The sequence below is a fragment of the Adiantum capillus-veneris genome, chromosome 11 (genome assembly GCF_014529385.1).
Source record: "Adiantum capillus-veneris isolate H3 chromosome 11, ASM1452938v2, whole genome shotgun sequence".
In the NCBI taxonomy this organism is placed as follows: domain Eukaryota; kingdom Viridiplantae; phylum Streptophyta; class Polypodiopsida; order Polypodiales; family Pteridaceae; genus Adiantum; species Adiantum capillus-veneris.
Window position 1 is genome coordinate 109,664,855 of NC_140941.1, and position 12,478 is coordinate 109,677,332.

Here is a 12,478-nt window from a genome sequence, read left to right on the forward strand (position 1 = left end):
CCATGCTACAACCCATCATAGATCGTATATGTAGTGGACCTTGAAACTCTTTTATGTCCCTAGCTTAGAGAAGCATTGCACTCTTGATTATCTCCATACATGAAGGCAAGGTTGGACAAGTGGTGGACCTTCAAACCAGAATCTCTATGCAATAATAGGCAAGTGGTGGAGCTTGTTTTCTCCATGTTCCAATGGAGCCTAGCTTAGACAAACAATGGAGCTTGCTTCTCTCCATGTTTCAATGGATCCTAGCTTAGAAAAGTGGTGGAGCTTTGCTTCTCTCCATGTTCCAATGGACCATAGCTTAGACAAGTGGTAGACCTTGAAAAACACCCCCCGTATACAACATATTATGGGGTTTTCATGTTTCAATGGCTCCTAGCTTGGACAAATGGTAGAGCTTGCTTCTCTTTATGTTTCAATGGATCCAATCTTAGCCAAGGTGTGGACCTTGAAACAAGAATCCCCCCCCCCCCCCCATGTACAACGTATTATGGGTTTTGAAAGCACTGGGAGAAAATAATAGCTTTGATAAGTGGTGGACCTTGCTTCTCTCCATGCTTCAATGGAGCCGAGGTTGGACACATGTTGGAGAGAAGATGGTTGCCCATGAAATAAGACCATGCATGCTATAATCAATCATATGTTGTACACATGGTGGACCTTGCAATTGTTTTATATGCCTAACTTGGACAAGTGGAGGACCCTTGATTACCTCCAGATATCAACAACAAGCCAAGTTTGGACAAGTGTAGTACCACCAAACCAGAATCTATATGCTACAATAGAGTATAGGTAGGACACGCGATGAACCTTGATATCAAACCATCCATGCTACTAGAGATGATAGGTTTCACATGTGGTGGAACCTTGTATCAATGTTCTATGTGTAGTTTTTGACTAGTGATAGACCTTGAAACTAATCCCTCTAGGCTACAAGAAAAAAGAGATGGATGAGGAGGCTAGACTATTTTGTTGCATCAATGCATCCCATGTTACCACATATACTATAGGGTTCTTGGATAAGTGTTGGATCTTGTGTCAATGCTCCATGTCTAGCTTGGACAAGTGGTGGACCTTGGTTCTCTCTATGCTTCAAATGGGCAATAGATTGGAGACACAGTGGCTTTTTTTTCCAATGATTTTATTTTTTGGAAACCTTGGAGGCACCATGTAAGAGGCACTCTAAGTCTTCCATACAATGGACCTATTGGACTATAAAATAATGATATCTTTCTTTGATATTGTCATTATTTTATGCATAATATTTTCTTCTTTTTGCAGACACAAAGGAGTTAAGTGATATAAAAACTAGATGTATTTCACACTATGATTGGCATGAAGATCCTTTTGGGACACCAACTTTTCCTATTCCCAAAGATGTAATTTTCCATATTAACGGTGTGGATTTTGAAGTGCGACTTTCATGTATTGAAGGAGCTGGTTATGGGCTATTTGTGCATACTACCCTGGAAAGTGGTTTGACTATTCTAAACTATGGAGGGCATAAGTATAGATTTCAAGACTGGAAAAAGATATGCAAAATATTTCCAAGAGCTTATAAATATTCTCTTCTAGAGGATCCAAACATAGAAGAAGAGGAAGATCAATCATACATTATTGGTTGTGTAGAAGAAGGAAACGTGTCGGGCTATATAAATAGTTCTCACAGTACAAATGTCTGTCCCAACGTACGCTATACATTTGATCCAAATTTTCCACCTTGGCATAAATGCACCTCTTCACACATCAAGTCAGAAGAATATGGCCATGTATGCATTGAGACTATTTGTCAAGTTGAAGCAGGAGAAGAGTTGTTTGCTGACTATAACTTTACTTGACATTGTAAAGTATTGTACATGGATGGAAATCTCAAGTACATGCATCATTTTCATTTTTCATGGATGAAATCTCAAGTGAATATAACATTTGATTATTGTTTAGTTTATGCTCAACGAGAATCTAGAGTGCTCTTATGCTTTGTGTGTTGTCTAACATATTTGACTACCTTGGCCATAGAATCTTGATTCTACTCTAGATTTGTGATAAATCTTACCAAAATTTAATCAATGTCTAGGTTGGACAAGTGGTGGGGCTTCAAACATTACTGTCTTAAACAAGTGGAGTTATCTTACTTGAATAAGTGGTGGCCTTTGAATCCAAATCTAAGCCAAATCTTAATTATTTTCTTGTAGTCTAGGTTGGACATTTGGTGGACCTTGTATCCATGTTTCCTCAACAAGGGTGGCTTTTAGTTTTCACTTTAAGTACTCATCTTTAATAAAGTGTAGGATGGAAAATGTTGAGTTAGTAGATTGTATTTTAGACAAGTGGTGTTTGGTGTACGAATGCTGAAAATGGTTGCAAGGATTCTAACAACGACTTTACCTTAAATAAATTTCTTACTAGGAGTTCTACATATAAATATGGTGAATAAAATTCTAGTGGTTTTGAGATACCATTTTGTGTGTGTTTTCTTAGATTCACAAACTGGGATGGATAATGCTCCTATGGTTCAGTCAACAACTATAGAATCCATAGATTCTATGGTTTCTAAAGTGCCCAAGATGGATGATATTTCTATACTAGAGTCTAGTGTTGTGCAACTTGAGCAAGCTTCCAATAATGAGAACCAAGAAATCGATGCTTCAAAAATGCAACATACATCAAAAGAGACTGAAAAGTCCACTCACGAGCTATTGCCAATTGGTACTACGTCATGTAGCGTAGATGTTGAGAAATCCATGCTTACAATTATATTGGATTTAAATGGTCTATTGTTGAAACGTTCCCCTCAACCATCCTCACACCACAACTCAGTGCAAATGGATTCAAAAAGATATATTATACTCAGGCCAGGTTGCATCCAATTCTTGAAGACTATTTTACAAAGGTTTAATGTTGCAATTTGGTCGACAGCTACTAGGAATAATGTGTATCAAATCCTTGCAGCACTAAACAACTTAGCTGAGGATACATTGCCTTTCTTTGCAATTTGGTCGCAAGATGTTTGCTACACCGCTCAAACTCAAGAATTGTTTAGACCCGACAATCCAAACGTTGAGGCAATGTTCAAGCCTCTAGCCAAAATTGCCATGGGGTTTGAATGTGATCCACAAAGAACAGTGCTTATTGATGACTCTCCTTACAAGGGATGTATTTCACCAGCAAACAATTGCATTTTTCCACCACAATTTGATGCTGAGAAGATGGTTGACAATATGCTCTTAGACGAGCTACTACCATACTTGATTCAGCTTGATGAGAGAAGGGATGTGCGTGATTTAATTGCTTCTAATCGTTATGGACAACCTATAGTGACAAATGATAGTGAATACAAACAAATCATGGAGTATTGGAAGCAGAAAAATGATGTTTGGTCAGCTAAGGTGTTCTTTACAAGAAGAATACCACCTGCAAAAGGTGACAGACATGAAACTATCATTGAAGATGCAAGTGACACAAGCCACCACAATGAAATGAGAAGAGCCCAAATACAAGAGATCTTGGCAAATGAGCGTACACCCATTGAAAGCATGAAGGCATCACAATTGACCACTTTTGCTAGGCAATTGGGTTGTAACACAAAAGGAGTTTTGAAGGCAACCACAGCAAAGGCTTATATAAATAAGGTGAAAGCCGAGAACAATCTTCTAAGGCTGGATAGAAAGCAACCCTAAGGTACTAGTGACATGTCATATATTCTTGATACACATGCTTGAACACTCATGTGCATGGTATCTAACAAATCTTTCTTTTATTCCTTCTTGCAGGATCTTACAAAGGATACTACTAGATGGAGCTCAATCAATAGAGATTTTGATATTTTTGCTCAAAATAATGAAGCAGTCACCTACATTTTTTGTTTATCAATTTCTTGAGAGACTTTATTTTAGTTTGTAATCATCAAATGAAATGAAAAGTATCCTTCTTATTAAGATTGTTTATCTTTTTCTTGTTCAAACCTTTCAATTGTAATTTATAGTTTTGTTAGCATGAGATTGTGCTTTTTTAGTTTGAAAAAAACTGTCAAAGATCCAAGTCTTTTTGGCTTTACTTAAGTTATTAATTGTGAAAGATCCAAGTCTTTTTGCTTTACTTAAGTTATTGATTGCCTATGTAATAGTCCTTAAAACAATATCGGATGGCTTTCTTGCTCCCATGTCTCACATTGGTCTTTAGGTAAGACAAGTGGTGACCTTGAAAGTATGGTCTCATATCTCGATCAAGGAAAGAGACATGAAGCTTAAATATCACTACTATGTATCTAGTGTTAAACTCCATCGAGACAAAGACTAGATAGCCAAATTGCAGCCGAGTTTAAGTGAAAAATCCATTTGAGCTAAGGTAAAACTTATAGTGCTTCATTTTTCTAGGATTCTACCCCATCAAGGAAGTTAGAATCTAGCACAAACCAATTAAGACTCTTTTGGAGCCTAGATAGGACAATTCGTGGAACTTATGAAACTTATTATTGAGTTAGAGTCTAGTTTAGATAAGCAAAAGATCTTCAAACCAGCACTTGACTTTCTTACTATTCAATATTCAAAGTCCCTTGAGGCTAACAAATTACATACCCACTTGTAACCTAACTAATGAGTAATTATATAGATCTAAGCAAGTATATATAATGAGTCTTCAAACTAATAATCCAAGGGAAGAGAGTAGCAAGGTCCACTACTTGTCCAAGCTCAGCTCTAGACAACATAGAAAGATGCTAGTTCTACTAATTGTCTAATTATAGGCATGGAGAAATGATAGAAGGTTGACCACTTGTCCAACCTATCATCTCTAGTAAGATGGGAGGTTTGGCCTTAAGATTCACCATGTAACCAACCTATACATCATTGTATTATGAAGAGTAAAAAAGCAAAGCTCCACCACTTGTCCAAGCTAGTTCTAAAATCCACATGGAGATAAGCAAGCTCCACCATTTGTCGAATCTCTCTTCCATTAAAACATGAAAAAACTCAGCTATGTTGTACAGGGGGACCTTTTTCCAAGGTCCACCACTTGTCCAAGCTAGGATCCCTAGTAGCACGAGTGGTTTGGTCTCAAGATACACCACTTGTACACTCTATGTCATTATATTAAGAAGAACTATGTATTAAGGTCCACCACTTGTCCAACCTATAAGGTTATATCTTAAATGGTATCCTTTCTCACCACTTGAAATGCCCATGATATGTTTTACACGGGGGTTTCATTCCAAGGTCCACCACTTGTCCAAGCTAACTCTATTCAAACATAGAGAGAAGCAAAGGTCCACCACTTGTCCAAGCTAACTCTATTCAAACATAGAGAGAAGCAAAGGTTCACCACTTGTCAAAGCTAGGCTCCGTTGAAGTATGGAGAGAAGTAACCTCCATCATTTTTCCAAGATAGGTGCCATTCAAACATGGAAAGAATCAAGATCTACCATGTCTCCGAGATTCTAGGCTCCATTGAAACACCCTAAAACCATGATATTTTGTACATGGGGTGTTTACATTCAAGGTCTACCACTTCTCTAACATATTATACCTAGTAGCATGAGTGATTTGGTCTTAAGATTCACCACTTATCCACTCTATGTCATTATATTAAGAATAACTAGGTGTTAAGGTCCACCACTTGTCAAACCTATAAGGGTATATCTTAAATGGTATCCTTCACCACTTGTCAAGGTCCATCACCACTTTTCCAACCTATAAGGTTATATCTTGAATGATATTTTTCCTCATCACTTGTAATGTCCATACTATGTTTTACAAAGGGGTTTTGTTCCAAGACCCACCACTTGTCCAAGCTAACTCCATTAAAACATAGAGAGAAGCAAAGGTCCACCACTTGTCCAAGATAGGCTCCATTGAAACATGGAGAGAAGGATGATCCACCATTTCTCCAAGATAGGTTCCATTGAAACATTGAGAGAAGCAATCTCCACCATGTCTCCAAGCTAGGCTCCATTGAAATACCCTAAACCCATAATTTTGTACATGAGGGGTTTACATTCAAGGTCCACCACTTGTCCAACCTATTATCCCTAGTAGCAAGAGTGGTTTGGTCTCAAGATTCACCACTTGTACACTCTATGTGATTATATTAAGAAGAAATATGTGTTAAGGTCCACCACTTGTCCAGCCTATAAGGTTATATTTTAAATAGTATCCTTTCTCACCACTTGAAATGCCCATGATATGTTCTACATGGGGGTTTCATTCCAAGGTCCACCACTTGTCCAAGATAACTCTATTAAAACATATAGAGAAAGAAAGGTCCACCACTTGTCCAAGCTAGGCTCATTGAAACATGGAGAGAAGGAACCTCCACTGTTTCTCCTAGATAGGCTCCATTGAAACATGGAGAGAAATAAGCTCCACCATGTCTCCAAGTTGCTAGGCTCCATTGAAATACCCAATACCCATAATTTTTTGTACATGGGGGGTTTACATTCAAGGTTCACCACTTGTCCAACCTATTATCCCTAGTAGGTTTGGTCTCATGATTCACCACTTGTCCACTCTATGTCATTATATTAAGAGGAATTAGGTGTTAAGGTCCACCACTTGTCCAACCTATAATGTTATAGCTTGAATGGTATTTTTTCTCACCACTTGTAATGCCCATGACATGATTTACATGGGGGTTTTGTTCCAAGGTACACCACTTGTCCAAGATAAATCTATTGAAACATAGAGAGAAACAAAGGTCCACCACTTTTCCAAGCTAGGCTGCATTGAAACATGGACCTTAATACCAAATTATTTCTAGTAGCATGAGTGATATTTTGTACATGGGGCCTTTAAATTCAAGGTCCACCACTTGTCCAACCTATTTCCCTAGTAGGTTTGGTCCCAATTTCACCACTTATCCACTCTATGTCATTATATTAAGAATAATTGGGTGTTAAGGTCCACCACTTGTCCAACCTATAAGGTTATATATTGAATGGTATTTTTTCTCACCACTTGTAATGCCCATGATATGTTTTACACGGGGTTTTTGTTCCAAGGTCCACCACTTTTCCAAGATAACTCTATTGAAACATAGAGAGAAACAAAGGTCCACCACTTGTCCAAGCTAGGCTCCATTGAAACATGGAGAGAATGATGCTGCACCATTTATCCAAGATAGGCTGCATTGAAACATGGAGAGAAGGAAGCTTTACCATGTTTCCAAGCTAGGCTCCATTGAAACACTCTAGGGGGTTTTATTTCAAGGCCCACCACTTGTTTAACCTATTATCCCTAGTAGCATGAGTGGTTTGGTTTCAAGATTCACCACTTGTACACTCTATGTCATTATATTGTGTTAAGGTCTACCACTTGTCCAAGCTAGGCTCCATTGAAATGCCCATAATATGTTTTACATGGGAGTTTCATTCCAAGATCCACCACTTGTCCAAGCTAACCATATTCAAACATAGAGAGAAACAAAGGTCCACGACTTGTCCAAGCTATGCTCCATTGAAACATGGAGAGAAGGAACCTCCACCATTTCTCCTAGATAGGCTCCATTAAAACATGGAGAGAAATAAGTTCCACCATGTCTCCAAGATGCTAGGCTCCATTGAAATACGCAAAACCCATGATATTTTGTACATGGGTGATTTACATTCAAGGTCAACCATTTCTCCAACCTATTATCCCTGTAGGTTTGGTCTCACAATTCACCACTTTTCCACTATATGTCATTATAATAAGAGGAATTGGGTGCTAAGGTCCACCACTTGTCCAGCCTATAAGGTTATACCTTGAATGGTATTTTTTCTCACCACTTGTAATGCCCATGACATGCTTTACATGGGGGTTTTGTTCCAAGGTTCACCACTTGTCCAAGCAAATTTTATTGAAACATAGAGAGAAACAAAGGTCCACCACTTTTCCAACCTAGGCTCCATTGAAACATGGACCTTAATACCAAATTATTCCTAGTAGCATGAGTAATATTTTGTACATGGGGGTTTGCATTCAAGGTCCACCACTTGTCCAACGTACTTTTCCTAGTAGGTTTGGTCGCAAGATTCACCACTTGTCCACTCTATGTCATTATATTAATAATAATTGGGTGTTAAGGTCCACCACTTTTCCAACCTATAAGGTTATATATTAAATGGTATTTTTTCTCACCACTTGTAATGTCCATGATATGTTTTACATGGGGATTTTGTTCCAAGGTCCACCACTTGTCCAAGCTAAATCTGTTCAAACATAGAGAGAAACAAACGTGCACCACTTGTCCAAGCTAGGCTCTATTGAAACATGGAGAGAATGATGCTCCACCATTTATCCAAGATAGACTCCATTGAAACATGGAGAGAAGTAAGCTCCACCATGTTTCCAAGATGCTAGAGTCCATTGAAATACCCAAAACCCCTGATACTTTGTACATGGGGGGTTTACATTCAAGGTCCACCACTTGTCCAACCTATTATCCCTAGTAGCATGAGTGGCTTGGTCTTAGGATTCACCACTTGTCCACTCTATATCATTATATTAAGAAAAATTGGGTTTCCATATCTAAATGGATCTTTGCTTGGATAAGTGGTAGACCTTGAGACCTAAATACCCATTCTACACAAGAGCATTGGTTAAGCCTTATACACTTCAAGCATACCTTTAACAACAAGTAGTAGTTATTAGTTGACTTAAGTCTAGTTGAACTCCATGGTATTGAGACTAAGAGAGAGTGTAGCATAAAAAAGAGTCAGGATTTTAATTTGACTTTCTTTCTATTAATGAGTAGATCATAGATGGATTTTGGTACCTAATTGCTTGACCTTCAAACCAAGATTCCTATGTTATTTTTTCATATACTTTTTTGTACTGAATTAAGATTGTGGATGCAAGGTCCACCACTTGTTCAAGCTAGATCTAAGAAAGTATATATACTGAGTCTTCAAACTAGTAAACCAAGGGAAGAGAGAAGCAGGGTCCATCACTTGTCCAAGCTCATCTCTAGACAACATAGAGAGATGTTATGTCTACTAATTGTCCAATATAGTCATGGAGAAATGATAGAAGGTTGATCCACTTGTCCAACCTTTCATCTCTAGTAAAATGGGAGGTTTGGCCTTAAGATTCACCATGTAACCAACATATACTTCATTGTATTATGAAGAGTAGAAAAGAAAAGCTCCACCACTTGTCTAAGGTAGTTCCAAAATCAACATGGAGAGAAGCAAACTTCACCATTTGTCCAAGATAGGTTCCAATAAAACATGGAAAACCTCATATATGTTGTACATGGAAGCTTTTTTCCAAGGTCCACCTCTTGTCCAAGCTAGGATCCATTAAAACATGGATAGAAACAAGGCTCCACAACTCGTCCAACCTTTATAGCTGCGAAGTGTACCGGTTGTCTAAACTAGGCATGGGAAAATAATAGAAGGTCCACCACTTATCCAATATATTATCTCTAATAGCATGGGAGGTTTGGTCTCAAGATTTAGGAATTGGCTGACCTGTATTTCATTGTATTATGATGAATTTGGTTTTAAAGTCAACTACTTATCCAAGCTATAAGTTTATATCTTGAATGGTATTCCTTCCCATCACTTAGAAAACCAATGATATATTGTACATGGGGGGGTTTGTTACAAGGTCCACCACTTGTCCAAGCTAGTTTCATTGAAACATGGATGATGACAAGCTCCACCATTTGTTAAAGCTAGACTCCATTGAAATCTAGAAAATCCATTCTATGTTGTACATGGGGTTTTTGTTTTAAGGTCCAACACTTGTCCAAGCTAAGATCCATTGAAACATGGAGTAGAGAAACACTCCACCACTTGTCCAAGCTAGGCAACATTGATAGTAGTTGGTTTATTTTGAAGATCCACCACGTGTCTAAGCTAACTCTATTGAAACATAGAGAGAAGCAAAGGTCCACCAACTGTTCAAGCTAGGCTCCATTGAAACATGGACAGAAGCAAGCTCCACCATTTCTCCAAGATAGACTCCATTGAAACATGGAGAGAATCAAAGGTCCACCATTTCTCCAAGCCAAGATCTAGTTGTCCAACCTATAAGGTTATATCTTAAATGGTAATCTTTCTAATCACTTGGAATACCCATGATATGTTTTACATGGGGGTTTTGTTCCAAGATCACCACTTGTCCAAGCTAACTCTATTGAAACATAGAGAGAAGCAAAGGTCCACCACTTGTCCAAGCTAGTCTCCATTGAAACAAGGAGAGAAGCAAGATCCATCATTTCTCCAAGATAGGCTAGCATGGATAAGTGCACCTTGAAACCAACCTTCCTATGAGGCAATAGAGCATATGCTACATATTTTATGTATGCCCCATGCCTCAAATTAAGAAGTTATAGATTAGAAGTGGACCTTGCTTAAATGTCACATGCAATAAATTAAGGAAAAATAGCCAAGTGGATTGTATTCCTCAATGGATCCTTTCTTTCACAAGTTGTGAACCTTGAGTCACTTTTACATTAACTTGGAAAATTGGTGGACCTAGAAACCAAGCTCTCCATGTTGAGATAAGTTGTAGGTAGGACAGTAGAACATAGACAACGATAATGGATGCAATATATTCCTCTCCTAATAATCCAATTGATTGAAACCATGATATTTTAGTTGTTTTCATTGTGTATTGTATGTGCATAAAGTGGAATGAGACCTTAAGAAAACTCAAATTTTTGACAAAATCTCTATATTTTATACATGATATATTGAAAGTTGTCCAACTTTGGAATTGGGATTTTCCCACTTTACCTAATATGGTCTTTCTCTGTTTGCATTTTGATTTCCACCTCTCCCCTTGCCTCTATAATTTTGTCTTCCTCTTCCACAACCTTGACTCTGATTTTGCTGCCAATTTTGATATTGACCGCTGCGACCACCACCTGTGTCACGACCTATTCCTCTGCCTCTATTTGAATAGAAGTCTTGTTGATCAGAACTAATATTTCTCTGAGAAGAGGATGCACCAAGACCAAGACTCTTCTCTTCACAAATTAACATGGTTGTCAATTCTGTAAAGTCGGGAACATCTGCTCTAGTATTCATAGAGGACTTGAAGTTTTTATATTATGTTCCAAGCCCTTCTATTTTCACAGCAACAACATCATCTTCATCAATTGTGACACCAATAGATCCAAGAGAATTTGTTATTATCTTGATCTTTGAGGCATAGTCACTGATAGACATGTTGCCTCGCTTCACTGTATTTAGCTCTATTTTGAGCTGCAACTTCGTGACTCTAGTATGGTCTTCAGTGAGCTTTTCTAAGCTCTTCCATGTTATGGCAGGAGAGGGTGCACTCTCTAAGTAACCCATCATACTATTTAAGACACTCATAGATAGCCAATACATGACTTTGCTTTTGCCTTGATTCCAATCTTTCAAGGATTTCTTCTCTTCTGGAGTAGCGTTCTCTTTGGGACACCATGAAGCTTCATCATTTTCACCTTCAATGTAATCCCAATAGCCCTTTCCTTGTAGGAATTTTTTCATCCAAAACCTCCATGTAGGGAAATTATTATTGTCCAACTTCTCACTAACGATCTGGTTGAACTTGTCTACCATATTCCTACACAGCTCCAAAAATATGCAACTTGCACAAAACCTGCAACCTTGCTATACTGGTACCTATGATTTACTAAACACTCAACAAGAGTGACCACAGCTCATATAGATGTATCCATAATCAAGCATACATGTACCAACTCTCTTTGCACACAATTTTGCATGCACATCTACAACCTGCACAAAAACCAAAACTGAAATGTGGTCATCCCTGTTTGATTACTTGTACCAGAACTCTATCAGATAGAGCCTAAATTGATCCTAGTACCAAACTTTGTGAGAATTAGCCCAAAATATTTTATAGACTGCTCAAGATCATCATTTCAGTATAGTGTGTCAGTAGCTCTAACTTGGCTCTGGTACCATGAAAAGAAAGAGGAGAGAAGAGAGACCTTCTCCCAAGCTACACACAAACACACACAGAGAAGAAGATACACACAGTAGAGGGCTGAATTTTCTTTTTCATCTACTCCACAAAATGATGTGTATTTACATAATGAAAAACTGACTACATAAGTAGTATAACCAAAAGAGAGATGTGGTCCATAATGTCAACCCACTAAGTAGGTATGCTGGCTAGATAATATGCCAGCTATAGAATCCCTATTGAGGATATGCCATGTCAGTCACCAACTATGTCGGTGATGTAAATGTGGCCAACAGCCACCAAGGCCTACCAAGAGTGCCAGCTCATGGAGAGTTGGACATCTCAACAAACAACCTCCATATCCAAGACATAATGCAGTGCCTGTAAAGTACATGCATTCAAAGGGAGTCATAGATGAGCAAGCAGTTGTGCCTGTTACACCTTATGCCAAGCCTAGTCCATCTACAGTAATGGTAGAGGGAGATTGGTATAATTCACATCCACCACCAGTGGAGCTCCACCAGAGCTCGCACCAATGTACTATGTAGCTAATCAAGGTGTCAGACCTCCCATGGTAAGAC

At 38.3% G+C, this 12,478-nt stretch overlaps 1 protein-coding gene across 1 annotated transcript; it reads right to left on the reverse strand.

Annotated features, from left to right (window-relative positions):
* Positions 1–11,032: 11,032 nt before the first annotated feature.
* On the reverse strand, positions 11,033–11,530 carry LOC147447809 (uncharacterized). Its single transcript, XM_086523675.1, has one exon. The coding sequence runs from the start codon at positions 11,528–11,530 to the stop codon at positions 11,033–11,035; it is 498 nt and encodes a 165-aa protein (XP_086379801.1).
* Between the last annotated feature and the right edge of the window lie 948 nt (positions 11,531–12,478).